The sequence below is a fragment of the Lytechinus variegatus genome, chromosome 3, assembly GCF_018143015.1.
Source record: "Lytechinus variegatus isolate NC3 chromosome 3, Lvar_3.0, whole genome shotgun sequence".
NCBI lineage: Eukaryota > Metazoa > Echinodermata > Echinoidea > Temnopleuroida > Toxopneustidae > Lytechinus > Lytechinus variegatus.
Genome location: NC_054742.1, coordinates 33,731,166 through 33,756,226, shown reverse-complemented (window position 1 = coordinate 33,756,226; position 25,061 = coordinate 33,731,166). Strand labels below are relative to the sequence as shown.

The window sequence follows — 25,061 nt, the reverse complement described above, 5'->3', positions numbered from 1 at the left end:
TCAGCTTAGATTTTATGATTTCACATAGTTCAGTTTATGTAACTGTACCAGATCTAGATCCACGATGATATATCATAGTCATACACAACCTTGGTTTTATAGCCTTTCTCACGAAATTAGTGTTTTACTGCAACTACTATCATTTAGCTTTAAATAGCTAGTACATCCGCAATTTTCAACATATATCTACAAAAAAATTGTCAAAGTATAATAAATTTCCCATGCATTTTTCTTTTTTTTTGGGGGGGGGAGATACATTTCTGATTTTTGTTTGATTTGATATGTTTGGAAACATATTTTGCATTGACTTTGTAAAAGACGTCATTCTTTTTGAGCAATATTGGGTCCAATTTGCACTTACAAAATGTTGCATAATTTCAGAAATTTAGTCTCAATAACCCAGTGGCAGTTATTTAATTTTTTTTTTTGGGGGGGAAGCAGTGTAGGTACATATTCATGGGGGGGGGGGGGGGTAACCTAATATCTTAAATTGAATTTAAAAAATCTTTGTAATAATTGTAATAAAAAACAGCATTTTGAATTTCTCTCCGTCAACTTCTTATCGCTGTAATAACACATGTAGGAACCTTTAGATTTGCCATGCTAGTACTTTGACATGCTTAGCAGGCATCATTAGGGTACTGGTAAGAACCACAGCACACATACAAGATACATTTGGAACAGTTTGGACTGTTTCAATACCCGAGCAAATGATGAGTATTTCATGATTTATATGATCTAGTGATTGATAAATTATTCCCATCTCAAAACCATGAGCAATAAACAGAACAATCATTGGTAAATTTTTGCATTTATAGCCAAAACAAATAACTGGAAACATGCTAGGGTCAATATCATATTTCACTTGCAATGTGATGTCAAAAAGAGAGTAAAGTAGGATGGGATATAGACATATTTGCTATCTGCATCTGGACAATGAATTTAAATTGAAAAGCACTTATCACAATTCTTGGTGCCTTGTAATTTTGCTTGTGACCTTCTAAAAAATGCTCATGTACTTGCACCTCTGATGATGATGATGGAGATCTTGTTATATTTCCTTGGCTATTATCTTACAAGTTTTATTTTTACATTTACTTAAGGGTGGGGGTAACAACATATTTATGAGGTGCAGAGGCTATATTGAAGTCAGCGTTTGTACAACAGACTGAAAAATATCTCAAAGAACTACTACTACATGTCGAGCACTTACTAATCACTCTCCAATTTCAAACATGGAAGCAAAAGGATGCATCCCATTTTAGGGAATGAAATTGGGAGATTATATAACCCCTAGATTTAGCTTGCCTGTTATTCATTTAGTGCAGACCTGCCAATCTCTGGGAATGAAAAATTGTATTCTGTGATAAAAACAAATGTATTTTTCCCCAAAAAAGTGTATTTCATAATAAAATGCATACTGCTCTTGCAGATGAAAAAAAAACAATGAAACATGTGTATATCTCGCCCTCATTTTAACAAAATGATTGAAAAAAAAAACAAGTTACCTGAAATTACATTGATCTAATAACCAAATTTATTTAAGTTTTATGAAATAGAGAAATATACAGTGCGTATCAAAAAAGTTTACACTTAGAAAATATTCTATAAAATTACACATTTGTAATATCCTAAAGATTTTTCAACATTTTAACATTGGTACAAATCCATTTTAGCAAATGACAATATAACTGTAAAAAAATATTTCCGCTTGAGTGAGCACCACTCACTTTTGAAAAGTTAGTGAAAAATGATTTGCGCAGAACTTTGAAATAGTTATGCGAATAAAAGTAGACCTTAATTATAAATAACACCTACAATCTAGCTAGTAAAATTGATATGAAGACATCTATTACCTTTTTCAAATTCTTTCCTTGCCCAAAACACTTTGAAGAGTGCATAGCACCCCACCCCACTCCCCGAGGCCATCGTGGCGATATTTGCTTTACACTGAGCTGTGATTTACATGTAATGGCTTAGATTTGATTTCAACTTTGTTAATCATTGTCAAACTTGGGAAAAGTGTGGAGAAACAAGTATTCAATGAAAAATGAAATGTAAACCCACTTGAAATGATAAAAACTTAGTGAAAAAAAAATGCTGGAAAGGTCTGATATAAACTTTCATTATGATTCAGTTATGTCCTCAGATCCAGCTGGCACAAAAAGGGTAAAGGTTATGCTTACTAAGAGTTGAAATTTTAATTTGGGTGGCAAAATTGCTACACAATGTTTGAATGTATCCGTTTTATTTCATTTGACTAAAAGTGCAAGGGAAATGTATGATGAATGTTTCACAGGTTAAATTTGATTTCGCCCTTTCCCCTTGACACAGCGTGAAAACGAGCATTTCTGCAAGCTTTACAAAAATGGACAGTACTCACACAAGTGTAACGTTCTGTCAAAACTTTTACTTTCATTGGATAGATGAGACCCAAACCTAAGAATATATGTGAAAAAATTACCAACATGTTGTATTTTTAATTCCCAGGGCCTTTTCAAAGTGTAAACTTTTTTCTTGATAGGCACTGTAGAGATGATTGTTCTCAATAAATTACTTATTTTAGTTGCAAAAACGTACTGGTTGGTAGGTCTGTTACTGTAGTATCTGCTTGAACTTGGAACTTTACATTGGCCCTTTCTCCTTGAAGTGGGATCTCAAAACAAATACAACCTACTTCCTGGTCATCATTTCAGTTGCACAATGCAGGTTTCAATTTACCTGTTCCTTTGACTGAATTCAAAATTTACTACATAAACCTGCTCAAACCCTGATCATAAGATCTTATGGAAAGAGATCTTTTTTTGTTCACATTTCAATACCTAAACTCAAAATATGATATCATCGCCTCCATGATTCTCAAACTATTAACACCATTCATCCATTTATTATTAGTCTACCCTCTTTCACCTTTTGGCAAGCTTTAGAACTAAGCCCTCACTCACAGTTGTGCCTTCTGGCTTTTTTGGCCGATGCCGATCTTCAACAACTGTCCATTCTGGATCATTTGGATCATCCACTTCCATTGGTTCAGTTTCTGAATTATCTCCATCTGACATGTAAAAATTCATCTCCTGTGAATCTGTCCTTGATAACACACTCTCTGGGTGAGTGGCATTGCTTGCACGAGAGCTTGGACGAGTGGAGGGTTCTGATTCTGGATATGGATAAGAGGCTATCTCTTCCATTTCAATGTTATTCAAGGGAAATTCTCTCTTTACCCAAGTCAAGTCAGCGTTCATAGGGGTAGGAGTTGATGGTGGGGTAGGGGTTTCAACATGCTTCGGTGTTTGCACTTCACTCATACTTGATGATCTGCGACGGTCTAAGGCACTAAAACGCAGTGACCGACTTCCACTGAGGTTGAAGACATTACTGCTGGTGGTACTGCTTGATAGTTGATCAGGAGTTGTAATTGGAGAAGGACTTGGTGTTGGAGATGATGTTGAGGATTGCCTATCTGTTGATAACTGGTCTACATGAAGATCTGGAGAGAGGGGGTCTGGAGCACTGCCTATGCTACTGTGCCTTGAACGTCTTGATCTTCGGCCAGGTATGCCCTGATCCACAAAGCTCACCATAAACTTCTGCTTCTCCAGGCATTCACAAGACTCGTGGCGTTCAAGAAACTCAGAATCTGAAAGGTTTTCCTTTAAAATGAGAAAGGCAAATGAGCAGAATTACAAAAAAACAAAATAAGAAATAACAGCCACAAGCACACACATGAACTGTCTAGGGTATAAGTTCAATTGCCTATATTAGCAATCCCTGCAATGATGAGTGAAAAGGATCCCAATAGAGGATGTAACAAAAAGAGGATATATGTATAATGCATTTTTGGACACTTAGTGAACAGAATTTGTATTATTTTACTAATTTTTATTGAATTATAAACTGTAAATACCGAGTTTGGATTGATAGTAGTGACTATTCAAGTACCCCCGCTATGTGTATACCATATGGTATGGCACTGCACAACACATGGTCTCTTCAGCTAGTCACCCCAGAGTTCAAATAGGGGTCTCTTCTCTCTCTTTCTCTCTCTAATACCCGTCTCTTTTACTCTCTGTCCCACCTCTTTCCAGACCACAATATCAAGGCTTACATGTATACATCGTCGCACGCACCACGAACTGTCCCTGTGGAATAGATACAGTGCGCCTCGCGATTTCACCATGAACCGTCCTCTCTGTTACGATGCCCACTGTGGGGTAAATAATTCACTTCAAGAAAATATATAGATACGGCAAGGCTCGACATTAGCGGTGGCCCGATGGCCCGGGGCCACCAAAAATTCATCTCGGGCAACCATTATTGAAAAAATGTTAAGTTTTGGTGGCCCGAATCGGGCAACCAATAATTTTCAAAGTAGCGCAATTTTTCTCCCGATTTTGCATGTATTTATCAACTTTCTACAGTTCAAATTGCAAGCCAATTCCTCATGCGCCTTTTTTGTTAATCTACACACAAATACACACACACACAAAGATTGCATAGTCATGACAGTACGTAGGCCTACCGCTAGCATACAGTAACTATTATTCAGCCGGCCGCGCCGGCTGTCTGGCTGAGCTTTGTTTGCATGAAACCACTGAAGCTAGCTAGCTGTGCACGAGCAGACTATTCAGACTCAGGGAGCTGCGATACGAAATGTTACTGCTAAGAAATCTTCCCCAGAACTCTGAAAATCTACGTCAAAGTCACATTTTACACCAATGAAATGCCCTTCTACAGTCCGTATTACTGAAACCTGATTATCTGCAAGCATTAAAAGGAGGAATTATGACCTCTCTTTTGACTCAAAAAGACCGATTTCCAAATGCATTAATACACATAAAACACATAGGTGAGTACTTCAGAGTCCCATATGTGCATTTGTATGTATGTTGATATTTGGTTTATTTCGAAGCTGTGTCTCTTCTAGCCAAAAATAAATAGGCAGCTTCTTTATTTCTTGTTTACAAATGACTTCTTCAACCACTCTTAAGGAAGTAAATACTTTGGGAAGGGATTTCATTGATATGAAATGTGAATTTTTCCATCATTTTGTCAAATATAGGGAAGGAATTTTCTCACTGTTTTTTTTTGCCGTTTTCTCATTTTTTTCTTTCATTTTTTTTTTACAGTGATTAAACCATTTATACCCCTTCCCATTGAATATGCCCGATTAAAGAACATGTTTCTACTGAATAATAATAATAATTTCCCCATTTTTTGATAATTTTGTCTTATTCATTTTTCTTACATTTTCTTTTGTTTTTTCTCAAATGTTTTTCTCCTGTTCTTTGTTTTTTCTCAAATGTTTTTTCCTGTTCTTTGTTTTTTCTTTCTTCATTTTTTAAAATTTTTGATTTCTTTTTTCAGTATACTATTCTAAAAATGATTTTTGTTTATTTCCCCCTTTTACACATTGTTCTAATTCTGCAGCATATTTTTCTGTGATTTTCTCCTGCTATAATATGCTGGAAAAGAGTGAATAAACTGGATTTGGGGCCTGCATAATCTAGGTTTTATGATCAAAAAGGAAGAAAGGAAAAATAATTGTTTTATATCTATCTGAGTTTGCTATATGCACTATTTATTTACTTTACCATTATGAGTGTGTGTCGATACGGTGATTAAGAGTCCACAACCTGGGAACAATACAATTCTTTTATTCTCTTTCAATCATTTCATATTTACAATGATAGAACAATTTATATATTACCACAAAATAAGCAAAGTAAAATAACAGCAAGCACGATTTACATACAAGATGTACAAAGAATAGTGGTACGTGTTAGTGATTGCAGAATATTTCAATTTGTTTTATTCATTTTAAATCAATGTTTTTCTTTATATTTTTCGGGCCACCAAACTTTACTAATGGGCCACCAAAAAAAATTATTTGAAGGTTTTGGTGGCCCGAACGGGCCACCACCAAAAAAAGTTAATGTGGAGCCTTGGATACGGGATGAAACTTTGGAACCTAAACAATTTAACAAAGACACCGGCAAATAATTTCTTGTAGGTGCACTTGTTGCTGGTTTCAAAAAAGCTTTTCTTTAAATGCATTTTCTGCGAAACTAAATTTTGTATAAAAGTGCGCAGAGGACGGTTCGTGGTGCGTGTGACGATATGTTATTCAACTCCAGTGCATTACACAATTTATGTAGTCTGTGTTTGTTATTGTGACTTGGAGTGGTGGTCAAACCTTACTTAAAGAAGTTCCACAGTTATATTTGTGCACATCATGATTTGTGCTTATTTTCACACTATGAGAATTGACATAACAATGGATGTACAGGTGATTAATCAACTGTAGACCTATCAGCTGAATTTCCCCTTTATCTGTCGCTAATGCGAGCACATAGTACACCCACCTGTAACGCAGAAAATGGTTTTACTGGTCTAGAAAGAAAAGTGGAAGGTGGCAACTTTATCTTTGACCTTCTGACCTCAAAAACAATAGAATTGCTGAGATCTATGCTAGTATCATACACACCAAATTTTACGAGTTTTGGTCAAGTTCAAATGAAGTTATCGTGGTAACAAGGACTTCAGAAGGGTAGGATGAAAACATGTCACTGTGATCTAACCTTTGACCTCAAAATGGATCCATGCTTATATCTTACACACCCAATTATGTGAGCATAGGCTATTATCACGGTAACAAGGACTTCAGAAGGGTAAGATGAAAATATATCACTGTGACCTTGATCTTTTGACCTTGAAAATTTGAGAAAAATCAGAACAAAAATGAGAAAGTTATGAGCATTTGAATATTGCAATCACTAATGCTATATGGAGATCCTCCTATTGGCAATGCGACAAGGATGTATGATGTCACTGATGAACAACTTTCCCTTTGGTGGACTATAAAATACCCTCAACATGTCTCTATTTGCTTTTTCTTACGATGATACAAACTCTTTATCCATGATGTATTCTTAAAGGACAAGTCCACCCCAACAAAAACTTGATTTGAATAAAAAGAGAAAAATTCAAAAAGCTTCACTAAAAATTTCATCAAAATCAGATGTAAAATAACAAAGTTATTGCATTTCAAAGTTTCACTTATTTTCAACAAAATAGTTATATGAACGAGCCAGTTACATGCAAATGAGAGTTAATGACATCACTCACTCACTATTTCTTTTGTATTTTATTATGTGAAATATTGTTATTTTCTTGTCATTTTCATGTAAAATGAAGTTTCATTCCTCTCTGAACACGTGGAATTCCATTATTTTAACATTTTGTGCTTCAGGTAAGGAGGTCCTAATCGTCAAATTCGTAAAAATTGAAATATTGTATAATTCAAACAATAAAAAAACAAAAGAAATAGTGAGTGACATCATCGACTCTCTCATTTGGATGTAACTGGCTCGTTCATATATCTATTTTGTTGAAAATAAGCGAAATTTTGAAATGTCATAACTTTCTTATTTTACATCCGATTTTGATGAAATTTTCAGCATTGTGCTTGCCTGATTTTTCTCTATTGATTCAAATCAACATTTTTCTGAGGTGGACTTAACCTTTAAAAAATATAAAGAACACATGATCCTGAGCTGCCAAGTTGTATTTTGCATTTTCAGTATTCTTATCCCCCCAAATCAGTATTTTGACCAAAAAATCCGTATTTTTACCGTGTGAGATAAATATGCATGCATAATGGCAAAGTTCGATCACTTCTTACATTAGCGCCCCACACGAGACCAAAAGCTTCAGTCTCTGTATTTCGGTTGTTCCGCTGGGTTGGCTCACTCTCCTATACATACATGTAGACTGAAGAGCTTGGAGGCCCGTACGTACAGACAACGTATTAGCAGTAACGTTAGATCTAATATTCGGCGGAAACCTGATTTTCTGATCGTTTTTTTGTACATAAAATGTCACATTATGAAAAAGAAATTGCATCCATATTTAAGGGAAAATGTATGAAATTCAGAAATATTGTACCTCGGACCGCAGTTACCGCTAATGCCTTTTAAATGATCAAAACATTGTCATCTTCGATCCATTCGTTGGTCAACGAAAGTTGCCATCTTGGATGACATCATCATCCTTACAGATGTATTTAACAGTCACTATACATGTATATCGCGATTTAAGCTGCTGCTTTGCGCTTGTAGATGTACGTTCGCTCGGAACTTGTCACCCGCATTGATTCGTCATGATATCAAAAATTCTAATCGGAAAGCCTTGATGAAAGCACAACTCATTGAATGTAGAGGGCAGCAACACACGGCTGCCATTCTTTCATCTCCGCCCGAAAGCTCCATCCCTGATGCTGAGTTGGGCGAACAATACCTTTTCTTCTCTAATTTGTTTTTTCCCGTATGTTATCATGAAAAAGCGTACTGCCATATTTTAAATTGATTTCAGTATGAAATACAGAAAAATCGTACTACTTGGCAGCTCTGATGATCTACACATGTATGGATAGATGTGATAAAAGAGGCAATTCAAGTGAAATATGTACTAAAGTAATGGGGAGAGTTGTTCACAAGTCATATCACACATCTTTGTCGCATTGCTAATTTGTTATCTCCATAGCATTAGTGATCGCAATATTCAAATGCTCATAACTTTCTCATTATTTGTCGGATTTTCTCAAACTTTTGTTGATCTGTTTGTTTGATTTTTCTGTTTTCACACAACCTATCTTGTTCCAATGGTTTCATTCTCCTTTAACCTTGGTTAAGATGTGCAAATAATGATACAGCCATCACCATCAGAAAAGCGGCACATGTCTTGCTTCTCCAACATGTCCACATACATACGTGTATGCAGGTGGGATGAAAATTATTTTTACCCATCCAAGGCAGGGATGAGTAAAAGTTTTCTTCATTATAGAACTATGCACATTACATCACTGTGCACTGCAGGCACTGTATAAAAAAATTCCCAGCTCAATGAGTAATCAATGAAAAGCTCTGACTCACTTAGACTGTAGTAATATTGATGATAGAGGGTCATATCCTTGCACTGTGATTTACCCAGTAAATGCTCCAAAAGCTGAAGCAGATTAAACGTAAAACCACATGATGTACCTTCCCCTCCTCCAAATAAACATTTCTGCCAGAATATTTTCATAGTTTACAATTTCCTACTCAATGGAAAATTCAACTTGCATCTTGTGCCATTATTTGAAATAACAATCTCATCCCATCCATGCAAATTCAATTAATCTTCCCAGTTGGCATAAAAAATTATTTACATGTATATGGCAATAAGAATGACAAAATGGGACAGGTGGACAGATTAGCCACCCACACGTAAAACGCACCAAGCAAGAACCTACACAGGAAAAACTTTAATGTATTCTTGAATGGTTTTAACAATCATATTTAATTTATTGAAGATTAAATGGAACACCTCTCAGTCTTGCCTGCATCATTACACGATTCAATATAGCAGCAGCGCTGACTTTGAAAACGGCTTTTGAATAATTATTCCCAAAAGAAAACATTTTAAATTTTATATAAATACAATGTCCATTAAAGCTAAATGACCATTGACCTTGGTCATGTGACCTGAATCTCATGCAGGATGTTCAATGACACTTGATTACTCCCATGTCTAAGTTTCATGAACAAGATCTAAAAACTTTCAGTTATGATGGCAATTCAGCAAATACCCCCAACATGGCCAAAGCTCATTGACCATACATTCCCTTTGACCTTGGTTATGTGACCTGAAAATTGCACAGGAAATTCACTGATACTTGATTGCTCTTATATCCAAGTTTCATTAACTAAATCCATAAACTTTAAGTTATGATAGCCATTCCACAAATTCTCCCAACATGGGCAAAGTTCATTGATCCTATATGACCTTTGACCTAAGTCAGGTGGCCTGAAACTCGCACTGGATGTTCAGTGATCCTTGATTGCTCTCAAATTATGTCCAGGTTTCATGAACTAGATCCATAAACATTAAATAATCATGGCAATTCAACAAATAATCCCATATGGCCAAAGTTTGTTGACCCAAGATGACCTTTGACCTTGGACATGCGACTTGAAACTCGGACAGGATGTTCAGTGTTATACCCAGTACCCTTTATACATGTATGTCCTACATGTAGCTTTATGAACTAGATCCATAAACTTTCAATGTTATGACATTTCAAAAACTTAACCTCGGTTAAAATTTCGATGTTGATTCCCCCAACATGGTCATAAGTTTGTTGACCCTAAATGACCTTAGTCATGTGACCTGATACTCCAGCAGGATTTCAGTAATACTTGATCACCCTCATGTCCAAGTTTCATCAACTGGGTCCATATACTTCCTATTCTAAGTTATGAAGACATTTCAAAAACTTAACCTTGGTTACGATTTCAATGTTGAAAAAGCGACGCCTATAAGACCCGCTCTGCCATGCAGGCGAGACAAAAATGTATACACCATTTTTACCCAGTTCAGTGGGCCGAGTCACGTAGGCACAAAATACCATTTACCCTTACCTCAAAAAATTCCTCTTCATCCTCACTTTTGCCTTCATTCTCTAAATGTGCATGGCAGTTGTTAGACATGAATTCCTCCATATCCAGTTCTCTCCACTTGGGTGTATCTATCTCCTTGTAGTTCAGCTTAACCACCCTTGTTGATGCAAGCATAGAGTATGGGATCACGATGTTGTCAATGTCGTAAGATTCCACCATCCCCTTTTTGTTTCGCAAAATACCATGAAGAGATGCAGAAGGAAGTGAATGAGAAAGATGATGGGTAGGTGACCTTGCTTCATTTGATGCAGGGGTAGTTGGTGCAGAGTTGTGGTCTCCAACTTCAATGTTGGGCAGCGAAAAGCTCCTCTCTCTACTCTTCTCCAATGCAGCTTCAGAAAAATGAAAAATAATATTGTATAAAGAATCATGCAAAAACTTGGCAAAATTTCATTTTTTAGTGTTAAAAGAAAATAGTTTCATAATCAGAGGTAGTGTCACTATGTAACATACGTTAAAGTGAGCTTGGACCCCATGACCCCTAAACTGATCAAATCGCTATCAAATGACCCAAGCTTAAAAACGAATGCTCCATAAGCTCTTTAGTTATCGCAAGAACAAGATACTTTCAGGGAACAACTGACCTACATGTACATGTAGGCCCTAGACCTTTGGATTAAAAAATGTTATCAGATCCATTCACCCCTTCAATAGATTAGCAGACATCAATTTTCCAATTTTGAATTTCAGCATTATCGATAGGTTTTGGTAGAGAATGATGAAATACCTCCACAACTTAATGAGAATCAGTCTATTAGGGCCCAAAGATATGACCTCATGAATACATAATTTGCCCAACTGAAGTCAATGTTATTGGCCTTGCTCTCACAGAAATCAGGAGACACATTATTATGTCACACCTTCCCACTTTCAGATCCAAAATTGTCTCTCACAAAGGAGGTCGCCACATCATGCACTATTTGTCACCACAGAAGGTGTTTTTGCAATCTCCAATATGTCTAATGATTGACTAATTCTGTATGGAGACAGATCTCTCATACAGATGAGATGATAACTGTATTAAGATCACTTGCACACAATGTGACAAAGGTGTGCATCAGAAGACACCAAGACAATGAATCCAGACAAGAAAATCAAGATATACATGCTAATCACACTTCCTTATTTCAATTTAATCGATTTGGTTTGCACTTGAATGTCAATATTACAGGCTTCAAAATAGGATCAGTGCTGACTTAAACCTTGGTTAAAGTTTTAATGTTTACAATGCGCCGCCATTGCTGCTCTCATTGTAAAAGCGGCTCCTTTAGTCTCACTCTGCTATGCAGGCAAGACAAACATCAACATTTAACTACAGGGCAGTATTTATTAGCATGAATTGTTACTACTGCCACATTGAATTTGGATGGTTTCTGGTGTTCCAGAATGGGCGCATTGGGCCTAATTTTCATTCACATATTGGCTACAGGGAGTTACTTGCAGCAGGTTGACATTCCCGACTTTTCGCATTTACTATTGTGAAATCACAATACCGAGAGGCTTTTGTTGAAAGTTGGTAAACTGGGACAGCATCGGATTCTCCCGACTCTGGACGACAACATATTTGAGATTGTTCGTCTGGTACAAATCTTGAGATGGTCGCCGACAGGGTCGGCCGATTTAAATCACGTTGATTCAAATTAAATCACTATGATTTTTTTTAAATCACTTCCATTGAAACATGTACAAATGATTGATAAAAATAGAAAGATTTTATTGGCTTTATATCATCAAAACATGAATAAATACTAAAAATCTACTCATAACAATTGAAATCATGTCAATAAAATCAGGTTGATCTTGCAATGTAGGCTGTAAGCTGTTAACACTTAGCCCCCTACTCCACTTTCACTGTGATTAAAAAAACAAAACAAAATTATTGATTTAAATCACTTTCATTGAAACATGTACAAATGATTGACAATATTTTTCTTTAATACATGATTTTCGGTCCTTGGCTTGAAAATCAAGAATGTTTCTCATTGGAAAATGTGCGTCTCTGAGTCATGGAATTTTTCCACACTGATCCACATAACTTTGCAGTATTAGCCAACTACACTACATGAGAGGATGCAGAAAACAGTATCTTTATTATGACTTACATATTCTATATAAATTCTGTTTTGACTGGATTTAATTATGAAATAGGATAGAAGTTAATGATAATTCTAGTTGTTATGTATGATTTTGACAATTATTTCAGTGAGTGTAAGGGTTATTTTTTTCTTGTTTCCACTTTGTTCCAGAAATGTTAATATTTTTTTAATATGATTTAAATCAAATAAGTCTGATTTAAAAAAAAAATATCACCAACACTGTCTGCTGTCCCAGTCCACCAACTGTTGACAAAAGCCTCTCAGCTCTCAATTTTTTATTGCATTTTCGAAGGAATCGATACATTAGTTTCCTAGTAGTAAATGTGAAAAGTCCCTAGTAAGCCTATACTCTTATAGACGGATAATTGCTAGACCAGCCTAGTAGCAGACATGTTTGACTGAACAAGACAAGTGTAAAGTCTAATGGCTGTTGCTCAAAGGGAATATTAAACATGCACATTAATGAAATACATTTGACAATCTAAAAAGCACAGATACAAAAAATTGGCCTTGGCCTACTAATATTAAGAGTCTGCATGTAATGATGGCATTGTTGTAGTCCCACATGTTGACTTTTATGTAAGTACACATTGTACGACATAAACAGAAAATAATCTTTCAGGGTAATGAAAAAAGGGAATATTCTTAATTTTTTCGGTTATTCCCAACTACATCAAAAACAAAATCAAGGAAATAAGGAAAATAGAAGGGCATTTTACGGATGTACGCAGAAATATGTACTGTACAGTGTAAAATTTCAGAAACGTGTAGGAAAGGTTTTTCTTCCCCACCAGTTAACCCTAACCGACAGTTTATTAACTCTTTGCCCGCCACGTACACTATCCCCCCTGCGCCACATTAATTTTGGGGTGATGTATGCATTGTGTGCGAACTGTGACTTGAGTCGTCGTTGGCAGTCCGCTGTTTGTGCCGCGAGTTGTCCTGCCGGGCAAAGAGTTAAAAGCGTTACAAAATTTTACAAAATAAACGTAATGACTCAGGCCTAATACAAGTCCTTGCTTTCAGTTTCATGTCTTCTGAAATAAACACAAGTGGAATGCCTCTGGCCGTCTCACCTGCATCACGCAGTTCAATATAGCAGCAGTGCTGACTTTGAAAACTACTCTAACTCGCACAAGATGTTCAGTGATACATGGTTACTCTTACGTCCACTTTTTATGAACTAGACCAATAAACTTACAAAGATATGATGGTTATTTAACAAAAAAACCCAACATGGCCAAAGTTCATTGGCCTTACATGACCTTTGACCTTTATCATGTGACTTGAAACTCGCACAGGATGTTCAATGATACTTATGTCCAAGATTCATGAATCAGATCCATAAACTTTCAAAGTTATGATGGTAATTCAACAGTTACACCCGATTCGGCCAAAGTTAATTGACCTTTGACTTTGGTCATGTGACCTGAAATGCGCACAGGATGTTCAGTGATACTTGATTACTCTAATGTCCAAGTTTAACGAACTAGACCAATAAATTTTCAGTTATGATGGTAATTCAACAGATACCCCCAAATCGGCCAAAGTTCATTGGCCCTAAATGACCTTTGACCTTAATCATGAGACCTGAAACTTGCACAAAATGTTCAATGATGCTTGATTACTATTATGTCCATGTTTCATGAATAAACTCCATAAACTTTATGATGGGAATTCAACAGATACCCCCAATTCGGCCAAAGTTCATTGACCCTAAATGACCTTTGACCTTGGTCATGTGACATAAAACTCATGTAGGATGTTCAGTGATAATTGATTAACCTTATGTCCAAGTTTCATGAACTAGGTCCATATACTTTCTCTAAGTTATGATGACATTTCAAAAACTTAACCTCAGGTTAAGATTTCGATGTTGATTCCTCCAACATGGTCTAAGTTCATTGACCCTAAATGACCTTTGACCTTGGTCATGTGTCAGAACTCTACTAGGATGTTCAGTAATACTTGATTAACCTTATGGCCAAGTTTCATGAACTGGGTCCATATACTTTCTAAGTTATGATGACATTTCAAAAACTTAACCTCAGGTTAAGATTTCGATGTTGATTCCTCCAACAAGATTTGATGTTGACGCCGCCGCCGTCGGAAAAGCGGCGCCTATAGTCTCACTCTGCTTCGCAGGTGAGACAAAAAGCATTCATAAAAGTATTGCAAATACATGGTAACTGACATCAAAGTTGAACGTTTTAAAAATCTTTTTTTATAAATCAAATACTATGAAGTTTAAATACACTATACAGGGATGTGTACTTAAGTCATATTACTTGGGACCATATCGCACTTTGATAAAACTATACTACATGTAAGAGTTTGAAACATTGTCAGAAAAATTGACTTTTGAAGGTTAAATCTATGCAGACTTGGTTGTATTTTACTTTTAGCATAAAATTTATGTAAAAGGGTTTTCTAGAGCCAAAGTTTTAGCAGAGGCATGGATTTAATTTAATAGGAGTGGGCTATAAATGGGTGATTTTGGTTTTACTGTGGGAACAGATTTTTGTATTCCTTTTACCTTATCTCAACATGAAATGACAATGTTTTTTGTCTTGGGTCCGAGAAAAAGGTGTGCCATAAAACCCATAGTAGAGGAATAAAAGCGATATAGCTCTATGAAGCTGCTTGCTATTGTTGACCTTGTACCATCTAATATCCAAGAACCCCAGGACGATAAAACCTACTTTTTGGCTAACAAAAGGCTATAAAAATTGGAAAAATAAGGTAAGGTATACTTACCTTTTAATTCTACAAATAATGGTTTAAAAGTACTAATTATAGGAAAAACAAATTGCCTGCCCCCAAATACATATGAATAGACACCAAAACCAAAGAAAAAGACCACCAAATAAAGAAGTGGAGGCCAAAACTGTGATTTTGGCGGCCATTTTGGATTTTGACCCAGCACACTTTTTTCTTGCACCCGAGACAAAAAATATTGTCATTTCATGTTGAGATACATTACAAGGAATAAAAAAAAAAAACTGTTCCCATATTGAAATTATAAAAAAAGCATTTTTGACCCATGTATAGCCCACTCCTATTAAGAGGCAAAAAAATCTCACCATTTGCTAAATCAGAGGTGCGCCGATTCTTGGTATCAGTTCGACATTGTCTTAAGTCTGAGCTTTTCATGAAATTCTTTGGTGTACCAGGAATAGAACTTGGCTGGGATCGGGAACGTGATAGTATTTTATCACTTCTGGCATGACGAAGGGCTTTCAACTCTGTGGAAGGTGAGGGAGTAACATGCAAGAACAAAAATAACATTTCATGCACTACCATGCAAAAAAACATAAAACATGTATAAAATCATACACAATGAAAAATGTGTATTTCAACCACCTGTTTTTTTTTTTTAATTCCCAATGAATACAACCTGTACATGTATATCATACACATGGCCAAACAAAGTCAAAATCTCCTTTTTCTTTTATATTACATCGCTTTGGCACCTTTTCATGTGCTAAAACTTTCTAGAATATCTATTATGTTCATGATCTTCATATGTGAATAAATATTAAATTACATGAGGGTAAAACTTAAAGAATTCTTGTTTTCAAACCATATTCATCCCTCTGTTACAACCATATTGCAAATCCCACAAGCCTGAAAAGTACAGTATATTCATATATTCACGAGCAGAGCTGACAACCATAATTGTGAAAAAATCTTTTTCTTTAATTCATTTTATCCTTTTTTTTTCTCAAGCACACAATCATATTTTTTTCTAAAATTTTGAAAAACATACTAAAAATCACACATCTTACAACTTAAAACAAATATTGTGTCTAGGGGGAAAAAAATCCTAGTCTCACTTTCTCCTTAAAAATCCTTTTAACTGGTATCTCTGCATGAAGCCTTCGTTCATGATCTGTTCGCTGAGCCAGTCTTATATTTTCAGAGAGAATCATGGTCTTGCCCAGGTTTTTAAAATGTAATATGGAATCGGCAACGACCCACAAATGGTGTCATATGACACCATACAAAGCTCTGGTCGATATCTCGACATTGGATGAACACATTAAAAATCAAGCATGTGGGACCGCAACAATCATTTTCAACTGAACATGACATCGAAGTGCATTGTTTGTTGACACAAGGCATAAGCGATGTGGTGTCTCGCCCACTTGTGAAAATGACCATAAATATCGCGATTTGCAAGGACACGCAGCAGTATTGTATAAAAGTTCATCGTGAAATAACTGGGATGGAATAACATTCATCGTAAGAGTCTTGCATGTAAACTTTTTAATGTTGACTTAAAAATTATCTTTGACCTTACCATGTGACCTCCGAACACAATAACATGCAGGTCTCCTAAGTACAGCTACAACACAAGTTTGATTTGAAATTGACTTACAGATGCCGAGTAATGTGTCATAAGAGTCTTGCATGTAAACTTCAATGTTGACCTAAAAATGACCTTTGACCTTACCATGTGACTTCCGACAGTAGCATAACATGCAGGTCCCCAAAGTACATCTACCATCTAAGTTTGGTTGAAACTGACTTACGGTTGCGGAGTTATGTCATAATGTTTGTGACAGACGGACATTTGAATCCCTTAGTCTCGACTTCACCTCTGGTAGGCGAGACAAAAAGGTGAATTTCAGGTGTTGTTTTGGACGCGAAGTTTTGTTCATTTTCAGACGCAACGTACACAAGATGTTCTTTCAAAATTTAAAATACCATCACTTTTCATCAATGACACATCAAAGAACTTTTTCAAATACTTCATCTTTCCCGCCTTACACTTTCTTAAACCAACATTTTGTTTTCAATGAACACAATTATCAACACATTTTAATCCATAACAGGAAAATATGATGGGCTTCGGTAAGATTATCTTTGGACTAACACTGCAAAATAATTACTTACTCTGTCTTGCCAATCGTTGCAAAAGTTTCCTCGACTTCGCAGCATCATCCTCATCGTCCTCATTTGCTGATCCTAATTCTTTTTCAACTTTATTCTCAACAAGAGTATCTTTGCTCCTTGTCTCTTTCTTGACTACTGGCTCTCTTTTTCTTGAAGAGTCTCCACTTGATCTGACAGTCAATTGCTTTTGATGTTTCTCTTTCTTACGGAACTTCTTGAGTCTGCCATCTTTGGTATGCAACTTGACTCGGGATCTGTTTGGCAACCTGTTATGTTTCCTGTACATTTTAAGGAACAAAATGTTGGGTAATAATACATTTAAGTTATCTACTTTTAAATGAATCTGATCATTACATCATACGTAATGCCAAGTCAGACACATAAGCGCTGGTGTTCAACTCGATACTTCAGTCAGAATAAAGTATTCAACTGTTATCTGTTCAAGAAATATACCTAACCATCTTTTTTATTCAATTGAACATTGCTTTTTGCTTAAATCTAAGTCTGCCCCTGACTGACTCACTTGTGAGCATATTAGGGGATACAATGCATATGCAGTTATGCATACTGTGAATGTAGGTGTGGATAGTTGATACATTGCACATTATTTGGCTTCGACCTAATGTCACAAAGGTTATTTTGCTTAAATTTAGCGTAAGAAAGCAAAATACTTTTAAGTGATGTATAAGCATTTTGCTTAGCAAATAAAATACTAATGGCGTAGTCACATTTCCCTTACAGCAAACCTTATGGCGAGTCGAAACCAGCCATTTTATTTTTTTCTATTCAAACCACCTACATGTATATATGTAGCTGGTACAAAAAAAAAGAAAACAGCCATTTTCGACTCACCGTGCGGCCGCCGTAGGGGTTATGTGACTGCAATAATCACTCTGTCAAGGACCAGTTTGATTTTGTCTGGCCCCAACTTGATTTTATCAGAATCAGTTTGTCAACGAAACCATTAACGCTCAACTTCATGCAGTCAATTCTCAGTGCCATGCTGTCAGGACTCGGCACTAATTACATGTGAAAAGCTTGCCAAGAAATTGTGTTCATCATGAAAGCCCCTACTTTAAAATGGTATACATACATGTAATATTACTCTCATAATATCATAAAATAGAAAGTTCACTAAGATGACAATCCAAGAAGCAATTACATGTAAATTTATTTACCAGTGGTCTGATACATCAGATCCTCTATAGAAAAACACATCATTTCAGATATTTAAACTTTCAATCTTGATTATGAAAGAGTTCAGACTCTTCCTAAATTACTCTATACACTGAATACCTTGAAAATTTCACGACTTCCTAAATACCGAACACAAAAATTCACATTTCCCAATATTTCTGTAAAAATCAAATGCATATATACAACAAATTAGCTTATAATATATGAACTAAAATTATATGCCATGTACAAAAGTTTGATTTTTCTTCTTTTTTTTGCTTATTTTTTTAGGAGTAAACAGATACCAAGATTTTTTTTTTAACTTCTTCTCATACATCTTTATTACCAGTACTGAGTGGAGGAGGCATTATTAAAAAAAATATGACTCATATTGACTCATTAATAAATTTCATCCCATTTCTATCTATGGGGTTCTGTTTAATTTTTTTTCAATTTAAATAAGTAAGGTTTATCGCTAATCAGAACCGCAATGAATCATGGGATCGAAGAGGGGGCCGTAAGCTAGCTCTGCGCAAGCGCATAGCTAGCTAACGGCACCCTTTTCAATCCCGTAACGCAAAGTGGTTTCCATTTATAGCGATATACCTTGTGAAAGTGAATGATAAATTTCGTAAAGAGTTTATTCTTCCTTAAAGACTCGATACCAATGAAAGAAAAAGATAGTTTGGCTCAAATTTAAACCAGGTTTATCGCTAATCAGAACCGCAATGAATCATGGGATCGAAGAGGGGGCCGTAAGCTAGCTCTGCGCAAGCGCACAGCTAGCTAACGGCACCCTTTTCAATCCCGTAACGCAAAGTGGTTTCCATTTATAGCGATATACCTTGTGAAAGTGAATGATAAATTTCGTAAAGAGTTTATTCTTCCTTAAAGACTCGATACCAATGAAGAAAAAGATAGTTTGGCTCAAATTTAAACCAGGATGAAAGAAAAGTTAACCCAGCAATCTTACTTCTTTCCTAGGTATCTGGATGAATGTTTCCTTTGCCATGCTCCACTCTTCAGTAGGGATTCTAACTGCAGTGACAATGGAATTTCTAAAATAAAATGAGAAAAAACATAATTACTATACAGGAATGCATGTTGAGCAAATATTTTTCAAAAATAAAGATCAGTACTATTTCAATAGGTTATAGACTCAATGGCCCGTATTCTGAAGTTGGGTTTAACTTAGACCACTATCTATATCTCTGCTAATATTATGGGGAGCCAAAAATTCTGTTTATATACATGTAGTATATTTCTTGTATTTACTATTTTGTTTCCTTTTGCTTTCATAATGAAGAAAAATCCTTCAGTTATTATTCCCAGACAATTATGAAAAATTTGAGTGTCAAATGAGTTAGTAAATTGGATGTGTACTGTTTAATAATAAGGATTTGTGCCCCAAATGGCTCTCCATACTTAAACCACAACTTTAAACCAGGGTTTAATTTAAGCCCGAGTTCAGAATACGGGCCCTTATCTTTTCAAGATCTACTTTGAAAGTGCTGATGCAACATGTTACCACATTACGCAATATTCTCAGTGCATTTGTTGCAATATCATTGCATGCTATCCAACATTAACTGACATACTTATCTGATACAAAAGCATTATCTGATCATCAAAGGCTATTGCAAGCAACTTAGTGACATTACATAAAAAAAAGAATAAAAAATAAATATCAAATCTTCCGCATAAATATAAAACTGTAGTAGTGATTTATAGGGCCGGTTATTATTTTAATCCTAAAATTTCATACAGCCCGCCTTGAATTTGGATATTTTAGGGCAAAGCCACTTACATGTATTTGAAGATGGAGATCACCCTGACATAAAGCTTATAGTAATAATATCAGAGAAAACATAAGAAACAGACTAATGAAGATTTAGTAAAAAAAATTGTCAGAGAATAGCAATTATTTAGCTTACAATAGTTTTAGTTTTAGGGAGAGGAAGCGACTAAAACAAAAACATTTACTACTCCCATCTCTAAAAGCCAATAAGATGACCCCAGCTTTTATCTCATCAGCACAACAAATACATTTTTTCACAGATTCTCACCTTCAGGGAAAGACAACACAGAATGGAATGCATACTCGAGGCTGGCCACCCTCTCATCTGATGGAATTTGGTCTGCATCATGCTGTTCAAGATTGTTAAACTGACCGCCACACATCACACAAGGGGTACGAGGAGGAAAGCAACCACAATGAACGGAGGACAGCTTCTGAGACTTGCTACATACTTGATATAGACCTGCAGATCGGATGAGTTTTCGTTTTCGGAATGATCTCACAGGTCTTGTCCTTGCACAGTACTGTTCTTCTACAGGAATTGGAGAACCTACAACTTGGTCTAATCCTACAATCCCAGGGTAGCTTGGAGAACTGTTCATACCGCATCGAGATGGTGATGCAACTGTTGTTGCACTGTCCGTTAGGCCATTCATAGGTCTAGCTGGTGATGTTTTCTCTGAACACGATGATGGTGTTGATGTCGGTGAAATGCAGTTCTGAAGACTTTGCTTTAATTTTGCACTTTGTTTGTCTACATTACTGAGTAAACTTGACAGATTCGAAGGGGACATAGAGTGTGATCCTTCCAACATTACTATCTTTGTTTCAAGAGGTGATAACTTTCTACCTGTCCTGTGAGCCAAAGCCTGAGCTCGGAGATAGTCTTCTGGTGATGGAGGTTCTCCTAATGTTACCGCTCCCTTTGAAGCCCGAATCTGACGGAAAATGTCACTTTGTTGCCTGATGCGATACTCCAGATCTGAAACCTGAGCTTGAAGCCAAGTCCATCTGGTTGCAATAGCTGACCTATCTATTGCCCATTTCCATGATGCTCTTCTGTGACTGTGAATAAGAAAGGAAAGGGGGGGGGGGGAGAAAGCAATATCAATGAATTTGAAATTATTCCAACGCTATAAAACTAAAATCTTTCCATAATCTGTTCTTTTGGACAAGATAAAACACAGGCAAATGAGGCAGCTATGCCTATTTGAATCTATTGGGAGTTTTGGGACCATAAAAATTTGTTCCAACCAGGGGGAATTTGAATAACAGTAACAGTTGATAATAATCTAGTTTAACAATATTTTACTTAAAGCGTAACTGCAGATGTCCCTAAAATTGTTTCCAAAATCAATGGAAGTTCTCATCTTTTCATGTGACCATACTCACTATACTTGTTCTACAATATCGCATGCCCTAGGCTATAATTCCAAGAGCCAAAATTCTACAATCTCCTTAGCTCTTTGAAATATGTACTCACAGAGGCATCTTGTGAAATGAACGGGATGCCTGGGTTTGTGGTAAGCTGTCATCTCCTTCATCACAACTTTCTCCACCTGAGCTGCTATCGGTGACGTCTGAATCTATGGTGCTTTCAACATGACCAAGGCCTGCTCGTAGTCTTCCAGTGACAGATTTCACTTCACGATATGCTTGTTTCCCTTCTCGCAAGTGCTGAGAGATATGTGTACTTGGCTTAGTTCTTTTTCCTGCTGGTAACCATGATGGTCTTATCGAATGTCTTTGCCGGTCTGAAGAAGAGTTTGTATGTAGAGGACATGTATGGCTATGACTTGAACTACTTCTAGGAAGAACGCCAGGTCTACTACCCGTCTGAAGACGATTCCTCCGGCACTCTTCACAAGTAATGTTGCTACTTCCAGCAGAATTTGCAGCTTCTTTGCAGGATTGTTTTGATTCTACAAAGGAACCTATTTGTTGATATATCCGAGATCCAACGTGACATGTCTGTAATCTCCGTAACTTTTCCATCAAATACTTTGCACGATGTTCTTGTTTCGACTGTTTATGAATCAAAATGATAGCTTCTTTCTTTCCCTCGGACATCTGGTCATTATCATTCACAACCTTGAATACAGATTTTTCAACCTGCTTCACTTCTGCTTTCATAAATCTAGGTTTCCTGTCACCACCTACTTCTAGCTTATCAACAACATTAACAGACTTGAATTTCTCCTTTTCAACAATGTTACTTGCTCCACTACATTTTTCTGCAATAGTGGCAGAAAGATCCACACTACTTTCATCTGAGTCGCTCTCATTGTCCGACTTTGGATCAAGACAGTCATCAACAGCTTGTTCAAGACTTGTATCTGTTGTCAGTGCATTAGAGTGTGACAGACTTAATGAACTATCCATGTCATTTGATAGAGAACTGCTCGACGTATCGCTAGTATCAAGCTCCACATGCTCATCGATATCACCATTATCTCGAATATTGATATTTTCAATGTGAGTAGCGACAGAGTGTTTTGGACCCGTTGGACTGGGACTTCCAGTAGTTGATATTGTTAGAGGCGGCATTTTTTTGGATGTTGGTGGAGTAGAAGGGCGATTATCATTCAACAGGTCTAGGTCTACCTCTTTCTGTGCCAAGGGTGCGGCAGAGTCATTCATCGTTTTCAATATGCTTTTCTGTGAATGTTTTTCACCATTCGCGAGTAGATCTAGGTTTAGATCCAGGTCTGAGCCGATGGTGGAAATTAATGAATTTAACTTGTTTTTGATTGGGCCGTTACAGTGGTTTGATTGCAATTCCTGATAATTTTTTCCCTCTGAAATTGTCAGTGTTTCTCCACCCTTGTGATTATTATTCTCAAGAAAGTGGGTGTGAATGGTGAAACAAGTTGGCGATACAGTGGACTCGTGGTTTCTCAACCGAGTGGTGGGAGTCGAACCTGGAGAATAATGCTTGCCTACACCACCGGGCACTGCCGGAGAATGACCATTTGCCAATGAGGGCAAGTCTGGGCTTGTTGGCTGATTTGGATTTGCTTGCAGGCCACCACTGCTTCCCGGGTTAGCAGGCGAAGCTGGCAACTTGAAGGAGCCTGTATGAGCCGCGGCATCAGTCAGTGCCGGAGCCATTGCAGCCATACATAGCCTCAGCGGGAACTGTGACCACATGCGACGGGAAGCGAAGCGCTATACGGACAGGGTACCGTGGGAACGGCACCACTGTACGGCGTCACACTTGCCATTGATTGGAGAACATGACTAATTAAACTAAGCTTTCGAAGTCGACCCGTCCAACGAGATAAAAATTGTTTTTTCTTTTAAATACTAGGATAACATATGTTTACAATAGCACAAATGTTGTAATACTAAAACACACAAATAATGCAAGAGATATGTTTGTTCAGCCCGCTCCCGTCGTTAACTGCATCAGTCCATCAAAAAAAGCCGCAGGTGAGGCAGGCGATAATGGAAACAATAACAGAGGCCAGGCCCAGGCCGAACGATTACCACACGTGACAGACACCAGACCAACGTAGCTATTTCCCGCGCTTAGGCCGGGAATGTGGTCTCCATCAATATTACGAGTATCGTTTTCCGACTTCAGTGACCGACAAGAGGATCAGCTTTAGACGTCAAATTAAAAACAACGTTGCACTGACGAATGTTCGAACGGAACGTTTCGCAAACTGAGAATCATAACATGGACGGTAATGAGAAGCAACACCACGTGACCCCTGGACAGGTTCCACGCACGTTCGTGAAACAAGCGATCGGACTATGCATGCGGGTTACACCCATTATTTTCCGAATTGATCAACATATTTCCTTGCTCTTGTCAAAATTTCACATCCTAACGTATACTCCTTATGGGTAATCAATGAATCCAACAATCACACACATCACATTATTCATCATTGACTTCCATGGCCAACCTACGACGTCGAAAAAAGTATCGCATAATATGGCGACGTGCTCAGGCATTGATCTCCATTCTCACAACAAAAAAAATGCAGGCGACTTCATTAACATCTGCCTCTACGTCAATTGGTCTACCCCCTATAGGCGGAATTGCGTGATTGGCTGGTTAGAGCTATTCGGTTGGTCGGAAAAGTACCCTGTAGAAATCTTATACAAAATAAATTATAAATTAGTTTTTATCGATCTTGCATCGTATTTCACCCTAAAATTGACTCTGTCAATTCTTTTTAATATAACAATACATCTTCATGCATGAAAAGGTCCAAATCAATGACCTTTTATCTTAAAAGATATTTCGCATAAAGACGTAAATACGGGGAGGAAAAGTGCGAGATTAAAGAGCCATCAAGTTCGCGCTCTATCGATATGAAGTCAAACTTTCGCAAAATAGCACGGAACAAAATCAGTTTTATTACGAAAAGTAATCATTATTATGTGATATAAAGCATTATATCAATTCAAGGATAGAAAAATAAATGCTTAAAAATTGATTCGAACGAAGTATAGGGATTTATAGTCCTAATTAATAGAAAATACGGTGGAAAGGGAGGGAGGAATCCTTTCATGTTTCATGTTTCCGCATAATCCGGGATCATAATAAAATATAATCCCGAAACTTTGAGTTTTTATATCAGA

The 25,061-nt window shown here is 36.8% G+C and overlaps 1 protein-coding gene across 1 annotated transcript; it reads right to left on the bottom strand.

Annotated features, from left to right (window-relative positions):
• Nucleotides 1-2,422: 2,422 nt before the first annotated feature.
• On the bottom strand, nt 2,423-24,460 carry LOC121410833 (KAT8 regulatory NSL complex subunit 1-like). The gene is made up of 7 exons (XM_041603150.1): nt 21,949-24,460; nt 20,734-21,530; nt 19,641-19,725; nt 17,492-17,769; nt 15,676-15,837; nt 10,458-10,828; nt 2,423-3,650 (listed from the first exon to the last, which is right to left on the bottom strand). The coding sequence occupies exons 1-7, from the start codon at nt 23,613-23,615 to the stop codon at nt 2,907-2,909; spliced, it is 4,104 nt and encodes a 1,367-aa protein (XP_041459084.1). The 5' UTR covers nt 23,616-24,460; the 3' UTR covers nt 2,423-2,906.
• Nucleotides 24,461-25,061: the final 601 nt, after the last annotated feature.